Source organism: Syngnathus scovelli, chromosome 18 (genome assembly GCF_024217435.2).
Source record: "Syngnathus scovelli strain Florida chromosome 18, RoL_Ssco_1.2, whole genome shotgun sequence".
NCBI lineage: Eukaryota > Metazoa > Chordata > Actinopteri > Syngnathiformes > Syngnathidae > Syngnathus > Syngnathus scovelli.
In genome coordinates this window covers 9343649-9367684 of record NC_090864.1, presented here as the reverse complement: position 1 = coordinate 9367684, position 24036 = coordinate 9343649, and the positions used below count along the sequence as shown (strand labels likewise).

The 24036-nt window shown below is 45.9% G+C and overlaps 1 protein-coding gene across 1 annotated transcript; it reads right to left on the bottom strand.

Annotated features, from left to right (window-relative positions):
• Nucleotides 1-16235: 16235 nt before the first annotated feature.
• Nucleotides 16236-22293, bottom strand: LOC125986071 (uncharacterized). Its single transcript, XM_049749462.2, has 8 exons — nt 20055-22293; nt 19854-19910; nt 19595-19659; nt 19430-19504; nt 19025-19178; nt 18639-18746; nt 18512-18560; nt 16236-18255 (listed from the first exon to the last, which is right to left on the bottom strand). The coding sequence occupies exons 1-8, from the start codon at nt 20274-20276 to the stop codon at nt 17240-17242; spliced, it is 1746 nt and encodes a 581-aa protein (XP_049605419.1). The 5' UTR covers nt 20277-22293; the 3' UTR covers nt 16236-17239.
• Between the last annotated feature and the right edge of the window lie 1743 nt (nt 22294-24036).

The following is a 24036-nucleotide window of genomic DNA, read 5'->3' as shown; positions in this document are numbered from 1 at the left end:
GACCTTACCCCCGGGATGTACTTTGTCAATTTTTTCTCACTTCTGCATAAAGTTTGAAACTCTTTTTCCTTTTTCTTGTTAAATACTGCTTCGCTGATTCGCTGAGGTCTCAGGAAGTGGCACACGAGGGGGGCCTGTGATTGGTGGGATGTAAAGTAGGCGTGGCCTTGTTAATTTGAAGCAATCTGATTGGCTGTTGGGGGAAGGTAGGCGTGGTCGTGTATATTTATAGCTTCGCTGTGATTGGTCGGACTGGATTTGGGTAGAGGTAGGAAGCGGGCAAAGTGGCACTTTGGTTTCTGAAGGCAGTTTTCAGTCTTGAGGTGAGCGTTGGTTGCCCTTCAATCACTGCCATGGACACGAGTCTTTGGTCGAGTGGATAACGTCATTGCCTCTGCTACGATGGAATAGTGTTGACTCGTTCAAAAGAGCGAATCTTTTCAGTGAGCGAGAGTGAACGAATAACTTCCTAAAGTGATTCGTTCTTTTTTCAGTCCATATGACTTCAACCGGTAGGTGTCGTTAATGCGCATTGAAGCTGGTGCCACCTTGCCGTAAAACAAAACGAAGAAGAAAATGAATTAACTTCCTGTTTACCAACGAGTCGTGAATTGGATTTCCCGTTCATCAACCGAACGGCTCTGTGAGTGAAACAGTCAGTGAGCGAGCGAGTGAGTGATTTGCATTTGCAGTTCATCGCGAGAACGGATCAGTGAGGGAACGAATCCTGACTTTGCCGTTCGCGAACGAGGCAATGGGTCAACTGCCTTCCTTCCCGTGCATCAACGGATCAGTCAGTGACACCTGCCCCCTATATAGACCACCCTCGGAGGCCGGCCTCTTTGACCTGGGACCGGAGATGCTGGCGTGGCTCCACGACATCAAGTTGGAGCTCTGACGTTACACGATTTCCCAAGGAAGGAAAGAAAGAACCACTCACTGAGGGGCCAGCGCGGAGACGTCGGGCCAGGCTTGCGGCCAACCCAGCTCGCCCAGCGTTCCATTCTCCTGGCGTACGTTCGTTCGCGGGACGACAAGATGGGTTGCGTTCGCCTGATAGGATCCACGAAGCGGACAGTGCGTGCCTGCTGTGTGCTCGTGTTCACAGTGGCCTGGTTGACTGTCATCTTACCGGACTCTGCTGTGCATCGGGAGCGGCTAGCGTGCTATCACGCTTATTGTTCATTGATGTTGACTTCTTGTGTTATTTTTCCTGTGTTGTTTACTTGTATGTGCGTTGTGAACTCTGTCTTGTCACCCTGGGATAGTGAGAAACGAAATTTCGATCTCTGTGTGTGTCTTGACATGCGGAGGAATTGACAATAAAGGAGACTTTGACTTTTCAAACACCACTTTGATGCATGTTTTCTCCAAGCTAACGGCTAACTTTATTGCATGAAGGGATGCGCCGTTGTGCAAAAACGGGGAGATTATGCTTCTCTTTGGGTAATCTTGATTCGCTAAGTTTAACTTGTAAAATTAAAGGATCGTGAGCAGCAGGGGGGGGGCCCCATTTCAACCCCTTACACTGAGTGCCAAGCAGGGAAGAAATGAGTACCATTGTTATAATGGTCACTGGTATGACCCGGCCGTGGTTTGAAACCACGACCTCCCAATCTCAGGGCGGACACTCTCCTCTTCGGCCACTGAGCTGGTAAACACTTGTATCGTAGTATAACACTTATAGTCGTTTTTAAATAACGTGTATGCATATATATACGCCTATTGTTATCCAATATATCTACTGCAATTTCACATTAGATTGCTGCTTTGAGATTTACTTGTATTATTATTATTTTAATAAACAGTAAAACCTGTTAAAACGTGTCTGGTGTTTTATTCCTTGTTTTTATTTTTTTGGGCATGAAAACAGAAAAGGGTCCATAAAAGCATGCATATTCCATGCAGTGTAAGCGAGGGGTCCATAGTGTAGTGGTTAGTTCGCTGGGCTCTCACCACAGCGACCTGGGTTCAAGTCCCAGTGAGACCTAAACTATTTCATCATAGTAAAGTTTGCAACACAGTTGCTCGTGTGCTACCCCATTTAACCATTTTAACTAGTTGCTTGTGAGCTGGTGTTTTCTTCTTGTTTTTGGGCATGAAAACAGAAAAGGGTCCATAAAACCATGCAATGTAAGCAAGGGGTCCATAGTGTAGTGGTTAGTTCGCTGGGCTCTCACCACAGTGACCTGGGTTCAAGTCCCAGTGAGACCTAAACTATTTCATCATAGTAAAGTTTGCAACACAGTTGCTCGTGTGCTACCCCATTTAACCATTTTAACTACGTAGTTGCTTGTGAGCTGGTGTTTTATTTTTTGTTTTTGGGCATGAAAACAGAAAAGGGTCCATAAAACCATGCAATGTAAGCAAGGGGTCCATAGTGTAGTGGTTAGTTCGCTGGGCTCTCACCACAGCGACCCGGGTTCAAGTCCCAGTGAGACGTGAAATATTTTATCATAGAAATGTTTGCAACACAGTTGCTCGTGTGCTACCCCATATAACCATTTTAACTAGTTGCTTGTGAGCTGGTATTTTATTCCTTGTTTTTATTTTTTTGGGCATGAAAACAGAAAAGGGTCCATAAAAGCATGCATATTCCATGCAATGTAAGCGAGGGGCTTGTAGTGTAGTTGTTAGTTCGCTGGGCTCTCACCACAGCGACCTGGGTTCAAGTCTCAGTGAGACCTAAACTATTTCATCATAGTAAAGTTTGCAACACAGTTGCTCGTGTGCTACCATTTTAACTAGTTGCTTGTGAGCTGGTGTTTTATTCCTTGTTTTTGGGCATGAAAACAGAAAAGGGTTCATAAAACCATGCAATGTAAGCGAGGGGTCCATAGTGTAGTGGTTCGTTCGCTGGGCTCTCACCACAGCGACCCGGGTTCAAGTCCCAGTGAGACCTGAAATATTTCATCACAGAAAAGTTTGCAACACAGTTACTCGTGTGCTACCCCATATAACCATTTTAACTAGTTGCTTGTGAGCTGGTGTTTTATTCCTTGTTTTTAGGCATGAGAACAGAAAAGGGTCCATAAAACCATGCATATTCCATGCAATGTAAGCGAGCAGTCCATAGTGTAGTGGTTAGTTCGCTGGGCTCTCACCATAGCGACCTGGGTTCAAGTCCAAGTGAGACCTAAACTATTTTATCATAGAAAAGTTTGCAACACAGTTGCTCGTGTGCTACCCCATATAACCATTTTAACTAGTTGCTTGTGAGCTGGTGTTTTATTCCCTGTTTTTATTTTTGTGGGCATGAAAACAGAAAAGGGTCCATAAAAGCATGCATATTCCATGCAATGTAAGCGAGCGGTCCGTAGTGTAGTGGTTAGTTCGCTGGGCTCTCACCATAGCGACCTGGGTTCAAGTCCCAGTGAGACCTGAACTATTTTATCATAGAAAAGTTTGCAACTCAGTTGCTCGTGTGCTACCCCATATAACCATTTTAACTATTTGCTTGTGAGCTGCTGAACGGAAAAGTCAGGATTCATTCCCTCACTGATCCGTTGTCGCGATGAACTGGAAATGCGAATCACTCACGTGACGTCATTTTCTTCTTCGTTTTGTTTTACGGCGAGGTGGCACCAGCTTCAATGGGCATTACTTACACCTACTGGTTGAAATCATATGAACTTTTTAGAACAGCGAACTGCGCATGCGCGGTGGCCGCAGCGTTTTCGGGCAAACACAAGAGCCGCACAGATAGTGAACAGCTCAAAGGACCAACTCGCTATTTTTTTGGGGGTCAGAAATATCATTAACGGTTGCAACAAATCACTGGGATCATATGAGGGGAGTTTACTTCATATCTTTCCCAAAGCATCCCCTGATCTTAAGCTCCCAAGAGAGCAAGGAAAAACTCACAAAACCCTATTAAAAGAAAGAAATAGTCGCATCATTTTATTTCATCGTATTTATATATTTATCATAAATGTATTATTTATTCATATAAAATATTTCTGACACGTAACCGGTCCGTGGCGCAAAAAAGGTTGGAGACCAGCTATTCGCTTGTGAGCTACTCCATAAAAGCATATATATTCCAAGTGAAAGGATCGTGGCTCACATAGTGTAGTGGTTAGTGCTCTGGGCTCTGACCCCAGCGACGCCGGTTCGAATCTCAGTGGAGCCTAAGAATTTTATCATAGAAAATTTTCAACACAGTTACTCGTGTGCTGCCCCATATAACCATACGCCTCCCTAAAGCTTAGATTAGAGCTAGGCTTAGGGTTAGAGCTAAAGTTAGGGTTAGAGCTAAAGTTAGGGTTGGAGCTAGGGTTAGAGCTGGAGCTAGGGTTAGAGCTGGAGTTAGGGTTAGGGTTAGAGCTGATGCTAGGGTTAGAGCTGGAGTTAGGGTTAGAGCTGGAGTTAGGGTTAGAGCTGGAGTTAAGGTTAGAGCTAGGGTTAGGGTTAGAGCTGGAGTTAAGGTTAGAGCTGGAGTTAGGGTTAGAGCTGGTGCTAGGGTTATGGTTAGTGCTGGAGCTAGGGTTAGGGTTAGAGTTGGAGCTAGGGTTAGAGCTGGAGCTAGGGTTAGGCTTAGAGCTGGGGTTAGGGTTAGAGCTGGAGCTAGGTTTAGGGTTAGAGCTGGAGCTAGGGTTAGAGCTTGAGCTGGAGCTAGGGTTAGGGTTAGAGCTGGAGCTAGGGTTAGAGCTGGAGTTAGGGTTAGGGTTAGAGCTGGAGCTAGGGTTAGGGTTAGAGCTGGAGCTAGGGTTAGTGGTGGAGCTAGGGTTAGGGTTAGAGCTGGAGTTAGGGTTAGGGTTAGAGCTGGAGCTAGGGTTAGTGGTGGAGCTAGGGTTAGGGTTAGAGCTGGAGCTAGGGTTAGGGTTAGAGCTGGAGCTAGGTTTAGGGTTAGAGCTGGAGCTAGGGTTAGGGTTAGAGCTGGAGCTAGGGTTAGAGCTGGAGCTAGGTTTGGGGTTAGAGCTGGAGCTAGGGTTAGGGTTAGAGCTGGAGTTAGGGTTAGGGTTAGAGCTGGAGTTAGGGTTAGAGCTGGAGCTAGGGTTAGGGTTAGAGCTGGAGTTAGGGTTAGGGCTGGAGCTAGGGTTAGTGGTGGAGCTAGGGTTAGGGTTAGAGCTGGAGTTAGGGTTAGGGTTAGAGCTGGAGCTAGGGTTAGGGTTAGAGCTGGAGTTAGGGTTAGGGTTATAGCTGGAGCTAGGGTTAGAGCTGGAGCTAGGGTTAGGGTTAGAGTTGGAGCTAGGGTTAGAGCTGGGGTTAGGGTTAGAGCTGGAGCTAGGGTTAGAGCTGGAGTTAGGGTTAGAGCTGGAGTTAGGGTTAGCGCTGGAGCTAGGGTTAGTGCTGGAGCTCTAGCTAGGGTTAGGGTTAGAGCTAGGGTTAGGGTTAGAGTTGGAGCTAGGGTTAGGATTAGGGTTAGAGCTAGGGTTAGAGCTGGAGCTAGGGTTAGAGCTGGAGCTAGGGTTAGGGTTAGAGCTGGAGCTAGGGTTAGAGCTGGGGTTAGGGTTAGGGTTAGAGCTGATGCTAGGGTTAGGGTTAGTGGTGGAGCTAGGGTTAGGGTTAGAGCTGGAGTTAGGGTTAGAGCTGGAGTTAGGGTTAGAGCTGGAGCTAGGGTTAGAGCTGGAGTTAGGGTTAGGGTTAGAGCTGGAGTTAGGGTTAGAGCTGGAGCTAGGGTTAGGGTTAGAGCTGGAGTTAGGGTTAGAGCTGGAGTTAGGGTTAGAGCTGGAGCTAGGGTTAGGGTTAGTGCTGGAGCTAGGGTTAGGGTTAGAGCTGGAGCTAGGGTTAGTGGTGGAGCTAGAGCTAGGGTTAGGGTTAGAGCTGGAGCTAGGTTTAGGGTTAGAGCTGGAGCTAGGGTTAGGGTTAGAGCTGGAGTTAGGGTTAGGGTTAGAGCTGGAGTTAGGGTTAGGGTTAGAGCTGGAGCTAGGGTTAGTGGTGGAGCTAGGGTTAGGGTTAGAGCTGGAGTTAGGGTTAGAGCTGGAGCTAGGGTTAGGGTTAGAGCTGGAGCTAGGGTTAGGGTTAGTGCTGGAGTTAGGGTTAGAGCTGGAGCTAGGGTTAGTGGTGGAGCTAGGGTTAGGGTTAGAGCTGGAGTTAGGGTTAGGGTTAGAGCTGGAGCTAGGGTTAGGGTTAGAGCTGGAGCTAGGGTTAGAGCTGGAGTTAGGGTTAGGGTTAGGGTTAGAGCTGATGCTAGGGTTAGGGTTAGTGGTGGAGCTAGGGTTAGGGTTAGAGCTGGAGTTAGGGTCAGAGCTGGAGTTAGGGTTAGAGCTGGAGCTAGGGTTAGGGTTAGAGCTGGAGTTAGGGTTAGAGCTGGAGCTAGGGTTAGGGTTAGTGCTGGAGTTAGGGTTAGGGTTAGAGCTGGAGCTAGGGTTAGTGGTGGAGCTAGGGTAAGGGTTAGAGCTGGAGTTAGGGTTAGAGCTGGAGCTAGGGTTAGGGTTAGAGCTGGAGCTAGGGTTAGGGTTAGGGTTAGAGCTGGAGCTAGGGTTAGGGTTAGAGCTGGAGCTAGGGTTAGAGCTGGAGTTAGGGTTAGAGCTGGAGCTAGGGTTAGGGTTAGGGTTAGAGCTGGAGCTAGGGTTAGGGTTAGAGCTGGAGTTAAGGTTAGGGTTAGAGCTGGAGTTAGGGTTAGGGTTAGAGCTGGAGCTAGGGTTAGTGGTGGAGCTAGGGTTAGGGTTAGAGCTGGAGTTAGGGTTAGGGTTAGAGCTGGAGTTAGGGTTAGGGTTAGAGCTGGAGTTAGGGTTAGAGCTGGAGCTAGGGTTAGAGCTGGAGTTAGGGTTAGGGTTAGAGCTGATGCTAGGGTTAGGGTTAGTGGTGGAGCTAGGGTTAGGGTTAGAGCTGGAGTTAGGGTTAGGGTTAGAGCTGGAGTTAGGGTTAGAGCTGGAGCTAGGGTTAGAGCTGGAGTTAGGGTTAGGGTTAGAGCTGATGCTAGGGTTAGGGTTAGTGGTGGAGCTAGGGTTAGGGTTAGAGCTGGAGCTAGGGTTAGGGTTAGAGCTGGAGTTAGGGTTAGGGTTAGGGTTAGAGCTGGAGCTAGGGTTAGTGGTGGAGCTAGGGTTAGGGTTTGAGCTGGAGTTAGGGTTAGGGTTAGGGTTAGAGCTGGAGCTAGGGTTAGGGTTAGAGCTGGAGCTAGGGTTAGGGTTAGAGCTGGAGTTAGGGTTAGGGTTAGAGCTGGAGCTAGGGTTAGGGTTAGTGCTGGAGTTAGGGTTAGAGCTAGAGCTAGGGTTAGGGTTAGTGCTAGGGTTAGGGTTAGAGCTGGAGTTAGGGTTAGGGTTAGAGCTGGAGCTAGGGTTAGGGTTAGTGCTGGAGTTAGGGTTAGAGCTAGAGCTAGGGTTAGGGTTAGTGCTGGAGTTAGGGTTAGGGTTAGGGTTAGAGCTGGAGCTAGGGTTAGGGTTAGTGCTGGAGTTAGGGTTAGGGTTAGAGCTGGAGCTAGGGTTAGTGGTGGAGCTAGGGTAAGGGTTAGAGCTGGAGTTAGGGTTAGAGCTGGAGCTAGGGTTACAGCTGGAGTTAGGGTTAGGGTTAGGGTTAGAGCTGATGCTAGGGTTAGGGTTAGTGGTGGAGCTAGGGTTAGGGTTAGAGCGGGAGCTAGGGTTAGGGTTAGAGCTGGAGTTAGGGTTAGGGTTAGAGCTGGAGTTAGGGTTAGAGCTGGAGCTAGGGTTACAGCTGGAGTTAGGGTTAGGGTTAGGGTTAGAGCTGATGCTAGGGTTAGGGTTAGTGGTGGAGCTAGGGTTAGGGTTAGAGCGGGAGCTAGGGTTAGGGTTTGAGCTGGAGTTAGGGTTAGGGTTAGGGTTAGAGCTGGAGCTAGGGTTAGGGTTAGAGCTGGAGCTAGGGTTAGGGTTAGAGCTGGAGTTAGGGTTAGGGTTAGAGCTGGAGTTAGGGTTAGGGTTAGAGCTGGAGCTAGGGTTAGTGGTGGAGCTAGGGTTAGGGTTAGAGCTGGAGTTAGGGTTAGGGTTAGAGCTGGAGCTAGGGTTAGGGTTAGTGCTGGAGTTAGGGTTAGGGTTAGAGCTGGAGCTAGGGTTAGTGGTGGAGCTAGGGTAAGGGTTAGAGCTGGAGTTAGGGTTAGGGTTAGAGCTGGAACTAGGGTTAGGGTTAGAGCTGGAGCTAGGGTTAGGGTTAGGGTTAGAGCTGGAGCTAGGGTTAGGGTTAGAGCTGGAGCTAGGGTTAGAGCTGGAGTTAGGGTTAGGGTTAGAGCTGATGCTAGGGTGAGGGTTAGTGGTGGAGCTAGGGTTAGGGTTAGAGCTGGAGTTAGGGTTAGGGTTAGGGTTAGGGTTAGAGCTGATGCTAGGGTTAGGGTTAGTGGTGGAGCTAGGGTTAGGGTTAGAGCGGGAGCTAGGGTTAGAGCTGGAGTTAGGGTTAGGGTTAGAGCTGGAGCTAGGGTTAGTGGTGGAGCTAGGGTTAGGGTTTGAGCTGGAGTTAGGGTTAGGGTTAGGGTTAGAGCTGGAGCTAGGGTTTGAGTTGGAGTTAGGGTTAGGGTTAGAGCTGGAGTTAGGGTTAGGGTTAGAGCTGGAGTTAGGGTTAGGGCTGGAGCTAGGGTTAGTGCTGGAGCTGGAGCTAGGGTTAGGGTTAGAGCTGGAGCTAGGGTTAGGGTTAGAGCTGGAGCTAGGGTTAGTGTTAGAGCTGGAGCTATGGTTAGGGTTAGTTGTGGAGCTAGGGTTAGGGTTAGAGCTGATCTGTGTTGTGTATGTCTTTTTTTGTAACAACACAAACAAACTACCCAAACATTTTTTTAAACTACACAAACTACACAAAAAAAATTTTTAACTACACAAACAAACTACCCAAACATTTTTTAAACTACACAAACTCCACGAAAAAAAAATTTAACTACACAAACAAACTACCAAAACATTTTTTTAAACTACACAAACTACACGAAAAAATGTTTTAACTACACAAACTACCCAAACATTTTTTTAAACTACACAAACTACACATAAATTTAACCCTACACTAACCCTAACCCTAACCCTAGCTCCATCTCTAACCCTAACCCTAGCTCCAGCTCTAACCCTAACCCTAACCCTAACCCTAACTCCAGCTCTAACCCTAGCTCCAGCTCTAACCCTAACCCTAGCTCCAGCTCCAGCACTAACCCTAACCCTAACCCTAGCTCCAGCTCTAACCCTAACCCTAGCTCCAGCTCCAGCTCCAGCACTAACCCTAACCCTAGCTCCAGCTCTAACCCTAACCCTAGCTCCAGCTCTAACCCTAACCCTAACTCCAGCTCTAACCCTAACCCTAGCTCCAGCTCTAACCCTAACCCTAGCTCCAGCTCTAACCCTAACCCTAACCCTAACTCCAGCTCAAACCCTAACCCTAGCTCCACCACTAACCCTAGCTCCAGCTCTAACCCTAACCCTAACCCTAACTCCAGCTCTAACCCTAACCCTAGCTCCCGCTCTAACCCTAACCCTAGCTCCACCACTAACCCTAACCCTAGCATCAGCTCTAACCCTAACCCTAACCCTAACTCCAGCTCTAACCCTAGCTCCAGCTCTAACCCTAACCCTAGCTCCAGCTCTAACCCTAACTCCAGCTCTAACCCTAAACCTAACTCCAGCTCCAGCTCTAACCCTAACCCTAGCTCCAGCTCCAGCTCCAGCACTAACCCTAACCCTAGCTCCAGCTCTAACCCTAACCCTAGCTCCAGCTCTAACCCTAACCCTAACTCCAGCTCTAACCCTAACCCTAGCTCCAGCTCTAACCCTAACCCTAGCTCCAGCTCTAACCCTAACCCTAACCCTAACTCCAGCTCAAACCCTAACCCTAGCTCCACCACTAACCCTAGCTCCAGCTCTAACCCTAACCCTAACCCTAACTCCAGCTCTAACCCTAACCCTAGCTCCCGCTCTAACCCTAACCCTAGCTCCACCACTAACCCTAACCCTAGCATCAGCTCTAACCCTAACCCTAACCCTAACTCCAGCTCTAACCCTAGCTCCAGCTCTAACCCTAACCCTAGCTCCAGCTCTAACCCTAACCCTAGCTCCAGCTCTAACCCTAGCTCTAACCCTAACCCTAGCTCCAGCTCTAACCCTAACCCTAACCCTAGCTCTAACCCTAACCCTAACCCTAGCGCCAGCTCTAACCCTAACCCTAGCTCCAGCTCTAACCCTAACCCTAGCTCCAGCTCTAACCCTAGCTCTAACCCTAACCCTAGCTCCAGCTCTAACCCTAACCCTAACCCCAACTCTAACCCTAACCCTAGCTCCAGCTCTAACCCTAACCCTAACCCTAGCTCTAACCCTAACCCTAGCTCCAGCTCTAACCCTAGCTCCAGCGCTAACCCTAACCCTAACCCTAGCTCCAGCTCTAACCCTAACCCTAACCCTAACCCTAGCTCCAGCTCTAACCCTAACCCTAGCTCCAGCTCTAACCCTAGCTTCAGCTCCAGCTCCAGCTCCAGCTCCAGCTCCAGCTCCAGCTCCAGCTCCAGCTCCAGCTCCAGCTCCAGCTCTAACCCTAACCCTAACCCTAACCCCAACTCTAACCCTAGCTCCAGCTCTAACCCTAATCCTAACCCTAGCTCTAAACCTAACCCTAACCCTAGCTCTAGCTCTAACCCTAACCCTAACCCTAGCTCCAGCTCTAACCCTAACCCTAACCCTAACCCCAACTCTAACCCTAGCTCCAGCTCTAACCCTAATCCTAACCCTAGCTCTAACCCTAACCCTAACCCTAACCCTAACCCTAACCCTAGCTCCAGCTCTAACCCTAACCCTAGCTCCAGCTCTAACCCTAGCTCTAACCCTAACCCTAGCTCCAGCTCTAACCCTAATCCTAACCCCAACTCTAACCCTAACCCTAGCTCCAGCTCTAACCCTAACCCTAACCCTAGCTCTAACCCTAACCCTAGCTCCAGCTCTAACCCTAACCCTAGCTCTAACCCTAACCCTAGCTCCAGCTCTAACCCTAGCTCCAGCGCTAACCCTAACCCTAGCTCTAACCCTAGCTCCAGCTCTAACCCTAACCCTAGCTCCAGCTCTAACCCTAACCCTAGCTCCAGCTCTAACCCTAACCCTAGCTCTAACCCTAACCCTAGCTCCAGCCCTAACCCTAACCCTAACCCTAGCTCCAGCTCTAACCCTAACCCTAACCCTAGCTCCAGCTCTAACCCTAACCCTAGCTTCAGCTCCAGCTCTAGCTCCAGCTCCAGCTCCAGCTCCAGCTCCAGCTCCAGCTCCAGCTCCAGCTCTAACCCTAACCCTAACCCCAACTCTAACCCTAACCCTAGCTCCAGCTCTAACCTTAATCCTAACCCTAGCTCTAACCCTAGCTCCAGCTCTAACCCTAACCCTAGCTCCAGCTCTAACCCTAGCTCCAGCTCTAACCCTAACCCTAGCTCCAGCTCTAACCCTAGCTCTAACCCTAACCCTAGCTCCAGCTCTAACCCTAACCCTAGCTCCAGCTCTAACCCTAACCCTAGCTCCAACCCTAACCCTAGCTCCAGCTCTAACCCTAACCCTAGCGCCAACTCTAACCCTAGCTCCAGCTCTAACCCTAACCCCAACTCTAACCCTAGCTCTAACTCTAACCCCAGCTCCAGCTCTAACCCTAACCCTAGCTCCACCACTAACCCTAACCCTAGTTCCAGCTCTAACCCTAGCTCCACCTCTAACCCTAACCCTAACCCCAACTCTAACCCTAGCTCTAACTCTAACCCCAGCTCCAGCTCTAACCCTAACCCTAGCTCCACCACTAACCCTAACCCTAGTTCCAGCTCTAACCCTAGCCCTAACCCTAGCTCCACCTCTAACCCTAACCCTAGCTCCAGCTCTAACCCTAACCCTAGCTCCACCACTAACCCTAACCCTAGTTCCAGCTCTAACCCTAGCCCTAACCCTAGCTCCACCTCTAACCCTAACCCTAGCTCCAGCTCTAACCCTAACCCTAGCTCCAGCTCTAACCCTAGCTCCAACTCTACCCCTAACCCTAGCTCCAGCTCTAACCCTAGCTCTAACCCTAGCTCCAGCTCTAACCCTAGCTCCAGCTCTGACCCTAAGCCTAACCCTAGCTCTAACCCTAGCTCTAACCCTAGCTCCAGCTCTAACCCTAGCTCGAGCTCTAACCCTAACCCTAGCTCCAGCTCTAACCCTAACCCTAGCTCCAGCTCCAATCCTAGCTCCAATTCTACCCCTAACCCTAGCTCCAGCTCTAACCCTAACCCTCGCTCCAGCTCCAGCTCTAACCCTAGCTCCAGCTCTAACCCTAACCCTCGCTCCAGCTCTAACCCTAGCTCCACCTCTAACCCTAACCCTAGCTCCAGCTCTAACCATAACCCTAGCTCCAGCTCTAACCCTAACCCTAGCTCTAACCCTAGCTCCAGCTCTAACCCTAGCTCGAGCTCTAACCCTAACCCTAGCTCCAGCTCTAACCCTAACCCTAGCTCCAACTCTAACTCTAGCTCCAGCTCTAACCCTAACCCTAACCCTAGCTCCAGCTCTAACCCTAAACCTAGCTCTAACCCTAGCTCCAGCTCTAACCCTAACCCTCGCTCCAGCTCTAACCCTAGCTCCACCTCTAACCCTAACCCTAGCTCCAGCTCTAACCATAACCCTAGCTCCAGCTCTAACCCTAGCTCTAACCCTAGCTCCAGCTCTAACCCTAGCTCTAACCCTAACCGTAGCTCCAGCTCTAACCCTAACCCCAACTCTAACCCTAGCTCTAACCCTAACCCTAGCTCCAGCTCTAACCCTAACCCTAGCTCCAGCTCCAATCCTAGCTCCAATTCTACCCCTAACCCTAGCTCTAACCCTACCTCCAGCTCTAGCCCCAACCCTAGCTCCACCTCTAACCCTAGCCCTAGCTCCAGCTCTAACCCCAACCCTAGCTCTAACCCTAACCCTAGCTCCAGCTCTAACCCTAACCCTAGCTCCAGCTCTAACCCTAGGTCTAACTCTAACCCTAGCTCCAGCTCTAACCCTAGCTCCAACACTAACCCTAGCTCCAGCTCTAACCCTAAACCTAGCTCTAACCCTAGCTCCAGCTCTAACCCTAACCCTCGCTCCAGCTCTAACCCTAGCTCCACCTCTAACCCTAACCCTAGCTCCAGCTCTAACCATAAGCCTAGCTCCAGCTCTAACCCTAGCTCTAACCCTAGCTCCAGTTCTAACCCTAGCTCTAACCCTAACCCTAGCTCCAGCTCTAACCCTAACCCCAACTCTAACCCTAGCTCTAACCCTAACCCTAACCCTAGCTCCAGCTCCAGCCCTAACCCCAACTCTAACCCTAACCCTAGCTCCAGCTCTAACCTTAGATCCAGCTCTAACCCTAACGCCAGCTCTAAACCTTACCCTCGCCCTAACCTTAACCTTAGCTCTAACCCTAAGCTTTAGGGAGGCGTATGGTTATATGGGGCAGCACACGAGTAACTGTGTTGAAAATTTTCTATGATAAAATAAAAAAATAAAATTCTTGTACCCCACTGAGATTCGAACCCGCGTCGCTGGGGTCAGAGCCCAGAGCACTAACCACTACACTATGGAAGCCACGCTTGTATCGTTTGGAATATATATGCTTTTATGGAGTAGCTCACAAGCGAATAGCTGGTCTCCAACCTTTTTTGCGCCACGGACCGAGAAATATTTTCGCGGACCGGCCTTTATATGAATAAATAATACATTTATGATAAATATATATATACGATGAAATAAAATGATGCGACTATTTCTTTCTTTTAGTAGGGTTTTGTGAGTTTTTCCTTGCTCTCTTGGGAGCTTAAGATCAGGGGATGCTTTGAGAATAATTGTCAATTATACATATATGTGTCTTTGGTGACATTAGGTACTGTAAATCCCTGTAGTTTACAAGCTTCTACCCAGCAAAAGCATTTCTCTCGGTTCTTCCACGGCTTTGGGAAAGATATGACGTAAACTCCCCTCATATGATCCCGGTCAGCAGTGATTTGTTGCAACCGTTAATGTTATTTCTGATCCCCCAAAAAATAGCGAGTTGGTTCTTTGAGCTGTTCACTATCTGTGCGGCTCTTGTGTTTGCCCGAAAACGCCGCGGCCACCGCGCATGCGCAGTTCGCTGTTCTAAAAAGTTCATATGATTTCAACCAGTAGGTCTAAGTAATGCCCATTGAAGCTGGTGCCACCTCGCCGAGGCAGCTCACAAGCAAATAGTTAAAATGGTTGTATGGGGTAGCACACGAGCAACTGTGTTGCAAACTTTTCTATGATAAAATATATTAGGTCTCACCGGGACTTGAACCTAGGTCGCTGCGGTGGGAGTCCAGAGAACTAACCACTACACTATGGACCCCTCGCTTACGTTGCATGGAATATGTATGGTTTTATGGACCTTTTTTTTGTTTTCATGCCCAAAAAAATACAAAGGAATAAAACACCAGACAAGTTTGAACAGGTTTTAATGTTTATTAAAATAATAATAATACAAGTAAATCTCAAACCAGCAATCTAATGTGAAATTGCAGTAGATATATTGGATAACAATAGGCGTATATATGCATACACGTTATTTAAAAACGACTATAAGTCTTATACTACGATACAAGTGTTTACCAGCTCAGTGGCCGAAGAGGAGAGTGTCCGCCCTGAGATTGGGAGGTCGTGGTTTCAAACCACGGCCGGGTCATACCAGTGACCATTATAACAATGGTACTCATTTCTTCCCTGCTTGGCACTCAGTGTAAGGGGTTGAAATGGGGCCCCCCCCCTGCTGCTCACGATCTGTAACTTTTTAAATAAGCTTATCCAAAGAGCAGCATTATATCCCCGTTTTTGCATAACGGCGCATCCCTTCATGCAATAAAGTTAGCCGTTAGCTTGGAGAAAACATGCATCAAAGAAGTGGTGTTTGAAAAGTCAAAGTCTCCTTTATTGTCAATTCCTCCGCATGTCAAGACACACAAAGAGATCGAAATTACGTTTCTCACTATCCCAGGGTGACAAGACAGAGTTCACAACGCACATACAAGTAAACAACGCAGGAAAAATAACACAAGAAGTCAACATCAATGAACAATAAGCGTGATAGCACGCTAGCCGCTCCCGATGCACAGCAGAGTCCGGTAAGATGACAGTCAACCAGGCCACTGTGAACACGAGCACACAGCAGGCACGCACTGTCCGGTTCGTGGATCCTATCAGGCGAACGCAATCCATCTTGTCGTCCCGCGAACGAACGTACGCCAGGAGAATGGAAGGCTGGGCGAGCTGGGTTGGCCGCAAGCCTGGCCCGACGTCTCCGCGCTGGCCCCTCAGTGAGTGGTTCTTTCTTTCCTTGGGAAATCGTGTAACGTCAGAGCTCCAACTTGATGTCGTGGAGCCACGCCAGCATCTCCGGTCCCAGGTCAAAGAGGCCGGCCTCCGAGGGTGGTCTACGGCAGGTGTCACTGACTGATCCGTTGATGCACGGGAAGGAAGGCAGTTGACCCATTGCCTCGTTCGCGAACGGCAAAGTCAGGATTCGTTCCCTCACTGATCCGTTCTCGCGATGAACTGCAAATGCAAATCACTCACTCGCTCGCTCACTGACTGTTTCACTCACAGGGCCGTTCGGTTGATGAACGGGAAATGCAATTCACGACCCGTTGGTAAACAGGAAGTTAATTCATTTTCTTCTTCGTTTTGTTTTACGGCGAGGTGGCACCAGCTTCAATGCGCATTAACGACACCTACCGGTTGAAGTCATATGGACTGAAAAAAGAACGAATCACTTTAGGAAGTTATTCGTTCACTCTCGCTCACTGAAAAGATTCGCTCTTTTGAACGAGTCAACACTATTCCATCGTAGCAGAGGCAATGACGTTATCCACTCGACCAAAGACTCGTGTCCATGGCAGTGATTGAAGGGCAACCAACGCTCACCTCAAGACTGAAAACTGCCTTCAGAAACCAAAGTGCCACTTTGCCCGCCTCCTACCTCTACCCAAATCCAGTCCGACCAATCACAGCGAAGCTATAAATATACACGACCACGCCTACCTTCCCCCCAACAGCCAATCAGATTGCTTCAAATTAACAAGGCCACGCCTACTTCACATCCCACCAATCACAGGCCCCCCTCGTGTGCCACTTCCTGAGGCCTCAGCGAATCATGAAGCAATATTTAACAAGAAAAAGGAAAAAGAGTTTCAAACTTTATGCAGAAGTGAGAAAAAAATTGACAAAGTACATCCCGGGGGTAAGGTCGGGTCTCGAACCATGCTTTCAATGCATCAGAGGGTATGACGTTAACCACTCGACCAACACTAGATTGAACTGAGTCCCAAAATGAACGTGGGACAAGAGCGACATGGTTGAATCTACGAAACGAAGCAAGAAATGGGCTCACAATGTAGTCTCAGAATTACCTTTATTCGATCAGGGATGTTTCCACCTGTTCTTTTTCGGTGTTACATAGCTGCATAAATGAGTGTACAGTATATACATAGTATACCAAGACAAATATATATATATATATAAAATGGATAAAATATTTCCATATGGCAAAAACACTACTTGATTCTCCCTGTTCATCCATCTTCAGTGTTACATTGCAGCAAGACAAACTATTTCGAAAATTGATGAAATAACCTATGTTTTGGTTGTGGTGGTCATTGCAGCTGGCACATTAAAGGGGTGGGATAGCTTTTGTCATCAGTTTGCACAAAAAGCACACATTAGATAATTTGATACAAAAATACATATTTGTTATTTCTATTGTAATTTATTCATAGCGTAATATTGCATCACCGTATATGTGCTTTAAAATGGTGACACGGATTTCAAGAACGTGTATATATGAGGAACACGTAGCAATTTACATAGATAGTAAAATAATTCCTAGATACTCGATTCTGACATGTAAATCGATTTCTTAACAAAAAAAAAAAAAGCCTTTTGTTAGCGCAATACAGGACATCACTTCTTCAAATGTGTTACCGCTTGTTTTATTTATCGTGTTATATCTGAAGCGCTTTGCTGTGCTGCTTGGCACTCATACAAAATATTGCGAGTTGCAGATTGTTAAAAACGTGTAGAGTCACATATTATTAAAAATGGTTTATACTGGACAGTGACGGCATCAATTTAGAATTGATACTGTACCGGAAGAGATATCCATATGATACATCGCAATACTGTTATTTTTTTCTAGCTTCTAAACCTGACCTTACTGTAAAGTACATCCCAATTTGGGGTAAGCAACAGGCTGCATAGGCTGGATAAAAATATGCAGACTTGTGCTTAGCTTGTGGAATGTGTCGATACACAAAGCTACTGGAAGAGGTCTCACTAGAAAACCACAAAAAAACCTGACTTACCAGAGATTTTCAGACTGAGGGTCCTCCTTCAATGAACTAAAATTGTAGCTCATCGCCAAAACTGAGACACTGAAGCAGATCGCCATCTCTTGATTGTGACGCGGCGGACAGGGTTTCAACATGAGGCAGCGGCACCGAGAGCTTGTCCTTGCTCAGAGACTGAATGGACACTAACTTCTGACTTTGAGCAGATGTCTCAAAGTCTGCTGGCGTCGCTTGGATCTCTGTGTCTTGACTCAGCAGTCTGGAGGATTCCGATTTGTGATGATGCGTAGAGACGGGATTTAATACCGGTGTTATTTTCGATTCGCTAGGCGTGGTTTGGGTCTTTTCCTTGGAACTGAGTGAAGTGGATGAGGATGTCTCAAGAAGTCGAAGTGGTGCTTGATTCAGCACATCTTGCTTTAGGCTCTCGGCCACTAGTGTCTGGCAGTGTGCGATGAGGCGTGGTTGTATATCTTCTTTTGTGTCTAGATGCTCCAGTGCTACTTGGATGGGTTTGTTCAGAGGCTTGGAGGGGCCGGCTGCAACTGTGTGTCCCTGCACAGCCAGGTCCAGCTGAGTCTCCACTTTTAAATTCCCTGTCAGCGCGGGACCTTCAAACAACTTGATGATAAGCTGCTGCGATTCTCCTAAACTCAGGGACTTGGTGTACTCCTCCGCTTCTGTGAGTAACGGGAGCCCCTGAGGCTCAAAATGCTCCAGTAACAGTTGGAAGCCATCTTCGACACTCTGAAGCTCAATCTGGGAAGCAGGGGAAAGAAGCATGCAATCTAGGAGATTCAGCGCATGGTCGTTCTCAAGAGTCTCTCCCTGAGTCTGTACATCGGGAGCAATGGAAAGTTCATTTTTGCCACACGGCATCTGCACGAATTTCTTTTCCTCAATCAGTGCTTCGACGGACTCCTCTGAATCGAGTGCGGAAGGAGGCTGGGAGTTGTAATGCATGGTTTCTGAAGATGAGTCCAGTTCTTCAGATACCATGATGTCTTTCTGGACTGTAGAAAGGCACATCCTGTTGGCGTGGGGAACTTCGGTATCGGGTGTATCCTCTGTAAAGAGAACGAGAATCTTTTATGCCGAGTCAAACTACAGCAATAGTGCATAAAACAAGAATGGCAGTAGAGTGAAGACCTCCACCAATGTCAAATAAAGCAAGACGATAAATTCTCTCCTCAATATGAAGAACTGGAGCAGCAAAACCTCTCATCCCATCCCCCAGAGCTAAAATGCAATCTAATCCTACATTTAATGCTAAATCAATTCTCCTTTACTCAATGTGTTTGTGTTGAAATGATGCTAACGTACTTGAAACACCGGTGTGAATTTTACTCTTCCGCCGCTTCCTGCGTTTCCCCTGAAAAATAGAAAAATATTCTCATTTGTTATCCCACATCAATGTAAAAAAATGTAAGTTACAGACAATAACACTTACATAGTTTTCACAGGTGGACCAGCGAGGATAAAGTTGAGCGTGACGTCTTTTCTGAGCATCGGCTTCTTCGTAATATTTATCCCTGTCGGCCTGTGGTAGCAACTTCCACTGCGATCACAAAATAAACACGATTATCTTCAGAAATAACACACCAGTTTAGCATAAATGACAAATTAGTATATATTAACAAATATAAGTTATGTGGCATAGGGCGGCCATTTTGTCACTTGATGCCAACTGAAAATGACTTGACAAATCACAGCTCAGCTTCATAAAACAGGTAAGCAGGATATAAAAGCAAAAACAAAGGAATTAATGAATACTTTTGGAGACGACTGTATGTAACAATTGACTGTAATATCTCCTGAGCTTCCTCCTCTACCTACCATTTTTCCGAGGGCCACGTGAACAGATGCACTGTCTCTCTTTTCCAACTGCATGGTGACAACTTCTCTGTACTTATTTGCAAACAACATAAAGGCATTTGGTGGCTTCTTTATGTAGGGTCGCTCCCGCACATGTTCAGTCTTCCTTGTGTTACTGAAATAAAGGACGCAAAATGGTGACTTTTAAAAAACATTTCAAAATTAACCCTGTTTTTTTTTAAAGAAAAATCAACATTATTTCAATCTGAAGTTCAAGTTTATATAAAAAGTCTACACAACGTTAATTAAATGCCAGAGCCCCAGATAAAAATTAAAAACCGTTTCCCACCGTTATTATTAATCAGCTGCACATTAAAATGCAAATAAAACAGCCAGCATTGAAATGTTTGAGCTAACAAAGCTTACATTGTTGTGAAGAGGTTTTGAGGAGGGGCTGTAGACATTAAAGGATGCACCTGCTCAAACAAAATTTCTCCATTCCTACACAGACAAAATAAAATAGAAAGGCTGTGATTTTGTGAACAAAACAAGATTAATTTTTATTAGTAGCTTGTCAACAGTTTTACTCACATAAAACCAACAGGTACCATCTGAGGGGCCCCGGGCGTCATCATCATGCCTGATGGAGCCCTCATCTGAAAAACAGAATTTAATCTGATTGATGGATAGAACGAAAAAACAAAATGGTAACGTACTGAAAACACCAAAACAGAGTAGGAAAAAGTCATTTTAATTCTACTCTTTCACCATTGACTAATAAATTCTCCATCGAGTTACTTAATTAAAAATACATATTATAGATACTGGAAACAAACCTCTACAATCATACCATTTGTTGAGGATGTGGGCCGAGGACATTTTGAACAGGCCATTGATGTGGTAGTTGCTGCAGTTCAAAAGTAAAGAAAAATTAACAGTGCAAAACTATTTTATTTGGGCAAATACGTATGCCTTTGCAATAATAGGTCTGAAAAGAAGATCGAGGTTTTTTTTTTCTTGCGAGAGAAATCTTAGGAGAGGTATCACTTACCTGACTATTATGGAACCCGGCATGACTATTGAGATGAACCGGTGGTCTGATCTGCTGCGGTACATTGTACATATTAGGACCCGTCATCATTGTAGCCTGTGAAAAACGAGGCCCCACTGGGAAAGTGGGGAGCATAGGCCGAGGATGGCACTCCGGCCTGATCGGGTGCATTTTGAATAATAAAGTAATAAATAATCGATCTTGATCCGAGGCGCTTGTCATTTATCAATTAAAAAAAATACTTTTGGGGTGATGCAAGAGGTACCTCTGCAAATAATTATCATTTTTTGTACCTCTATATTTTGTAACATTTTAAGGAGACATTAGCCATTAGTTTCACATCTTGCATCGAAGATGGATGCATTGATTATGTAACATCATTTCTGACAGCAGTGATGAATCCTTGTCAACATGATGTATTAGTGACATTTCAAGGGCAACGCACACAACGTAGAGCGATTACACATGTCAAAGCCTCCAAAGAATGTTCCAAGTGCCATGCCAGTGAACTTTTGTCCATTTGAAACCACGAAAAACACAATTTCTCCTGTTTTTTCACACGAAAACCAAGATGATCACAACTTCCACAAACTAAATTGCAATAAAGATGAATCTCCATCATTGTGCTGTCATCCATCCCCCTCGAACCCTTAACCAAAACAATTGCATACATTTCTGCCATATCTTCTCTTTGGACTCCTCTACTGCAACATTGCATCCACCTACTCACCTTCATTCACCCCATCCTCAAAATGGCACTAACTCACTGAATGAACCCTTGCTCATCAGCTCAAAATCATATTCCAAGAACCTCACCTGTCCCTACCTCACTGACCCGTTTCACCGTCACTCCAAACGAACTCTCTGAACCATGCGCTGCACCAACCCACTGAAACCCACAGTACATCCAAAAAAACACTCCTTACACATTTCAATCCAAAATTTAAAACTCACCTCTTCAAAACTGCATTGCCCACCTGATCACTCATTAATCTAAAAATCTATTTATTGCCTATCCATCAATTTTCTGCCCAGTACACAGGTGAGCTGGAGCCTTTACCAGCTAACCATTCACACTTACATTCACACCCACAGTATGGTCAATTTAGAGCATTGGGTGTCAAACTCATTCAGGGGCCACATACAGCCTAATTGGAGTGTAAATGTGAACTCATTGCCTAATTAACATGTTGTACTGTAAAATGAAAAGCAACGCAAATATATGATAGACATTCATATTTAATGAACTATCCTATCCAGGCAAGAACAACCTCAGAAGAAAAACGTGCAATAAACTTCATTTAATCATGTACATGTGTACATTATGACTTATAACAGTGATTGCATAGGTTTTCGACTTTTATTTAATCGTTTTTCGCAGTGGATAAAGAATGTGCCCGTCAGTTTACGAAGCTGACTATGTTGTTACGTCACTGTCGCGCTGCAAGTAGTACATTACGTAGCTGCTGTGTTTAGACGCAAGCAAGCCGTCAACTTGTTTATGGTGCAAGTTGTCGTCAGCAACGTATGAAATCTGTCGTCTTTTTACGTTCACCGGTTGACGCATTGGCTTTAAAAAAACGCACGTACGTCCCAAAGTGACAGCATACATACGTACCTTCTGCGCACGCGTGATGTGTGCAGCCGCTCCAGACCGTCAGCATCCGTCTTAAGTTCCTCAGACCATATCTAGACTCGTGTGCAACATATATACTTCAAAAACAATTTTCAGGTATTTCAAAAACATTCGAATAAATTCTGTTTTATGAATATAATTTTCAGAGCCTTTTGTTAATCAGTCCTTTTATAAGTCTAATAGGTATTTGTATTCACGTTAAAGTGTGTCAAGGTAGGTTTCTGATTGCCGCACTTGCATTTATGAATAAAAAATTTAGCCCTAAGTATTAAATTGTCGTATTAACTTTTGGTAAGAAACTCAATGTTACTGACAAATTTAAGGAACTCTCCAAAATGTCAGCATGTGAGCAGATCCATTTAGACATGTAATAGTTGGCTGGATAGTATTTATGTAATATTTTAAAATTCACCTTCACTTTATCAGTAAGCAAATATTTGGGATAGACCTGACCTTTCTTCAATTAATAGTTACAAAGCATCCCCAATAAGACATGTGGAATGGAAAGATTGTTCTGAAAAAGCAAACCATGTAATTTTTGTTGAGGCAAAAAAATCACTCACTGGCTGTGAAACACTGCAAAGAGAAATAATAGCATCCATGTTTGTGATATTTCTTCTAAGCAGTAGCCCAAAAAAAATGAAATGGTGGGTTCAATCCTCAAGCCTGGTGATCATGTCCAAGAGTCCTTGAGTAAGACACTGGAGTTTGTTTCAGTAGGGCCTGGCAGCACCATTCATGGCAGCATCAATTTACTTTTGATGTGTCTTCCCCCACCCCCAAACAAAGTTACTAATTCTAACAACAGCCCTATTAGACTAAGTCATGAGAATAAGTATGTGAATTCAACTTGAGAAAAAGTTACGCCATGAATTGTGTTTTTTTTTAAGCCTAACACTGGATAGAATAAAACATTTCAAAGAGTTTACCTTGCATGTTGAGACTCAATCTTCCAGGTCATTCACACATGTTCCAGCATTTTAGGCTCCATCCCAAACGGGAATATGGTTTATCCCACTGCATCACCAGCTTCTCTGAGGAAGGGCAGAAGAATTCACACACATTGCAAATATTCCGCATGGTGTTGGGAAGGCTAAAAACAAATCATTTAACTCTGTTGACATTACTTCTGTGACAGATTTCTGAGAAGATCTTCAGAAACAGAACTTATCAGGATGGTAACATGGCTCAACTGGTTTCTGTGCGTGTTACATGGCATTTGCAAGATGACTGAGGGGGTTGCGGGGACCCTCACCTAAAATATGCTTACACGCCCCTAATACCACGCCAGATAATTTAGTTGAGTATTTTCCAAATTTTCCAGGAATTGTTCTCGAGATTTCCACCCATCACCTGTAGGAAACAAATAATCGTTATCAGGATTTTAGGTTTGTATTATTTTGGGTATTCTGATGCTTACCATAAGAGCACCTCACAGGAACAAACAAGAAGCTCTCCATAGGGCAGAAGCGTTAAGGTCAGCTGCACAGATTATTATTTTGCATTCGAGCATCCTAGTAGACGAGCTAAGGCCAATGGCGCCCCCAGGCGGTGGCTACGCTGCATTTACATTTATTCCCCACTCGTCAGCGTAGATTGGAGTAGCATCACTAAGCATTTCATCGCCAAATTTGCGATCTCAAACAGGCAAGCAGATCTTGAGTTTCCCTTCACTCACAAAACGTGGGTGCGTGTGTCACTATTTGCGCTTGAATTATGCAAGAGAAGACGCAGTGATAAGGAGAAGGGAAAGCATGCGTCACAATGTGCGCTTTTTAATGCTGTTTATCTTTAGAGCATCTGTGACAGCAGCTTTTTGACGGGGTTTGATAAGTTACGCAGCTAGATGGCTGTTTCTGTAATAACTGTTCAGACGTTAATTACGTAAAAAACATAGATTGTTGTCAACTACCGTAATTAGTCTTTTCACACCAGAATAAGACTCCTGGTATAATGATGTTCCATAAATATGACTTTTAGTTTTATTGTAGGTCTCCAAAATTGAGTGTCCCCATCTTTCCACCTCTATGATTTTTTAATTTAAGTAAAGTATTCACTCCCACGGGTAGATTTGTGGGTAAGAAACTAAACATGTATTAATTCATATGTAAAGCTGAACAGAAGTAATTTATTATCACAAACTAAACGTACATATGTACTGTATGACAGGCTCTGCTTGATTGAGAAAGTGGGAACGGATACTACGGATCGAAAGTCTTTACCAAGTTTCTCATCGACTATTTTAAACACACGGACAATTTTCCGTGATGCGTTCAAGAACAAAATACAATTGAACGAGTGTGGGTTGTTTAAAAATTGTTTTGATATCTTATGTACAAGCTCTAT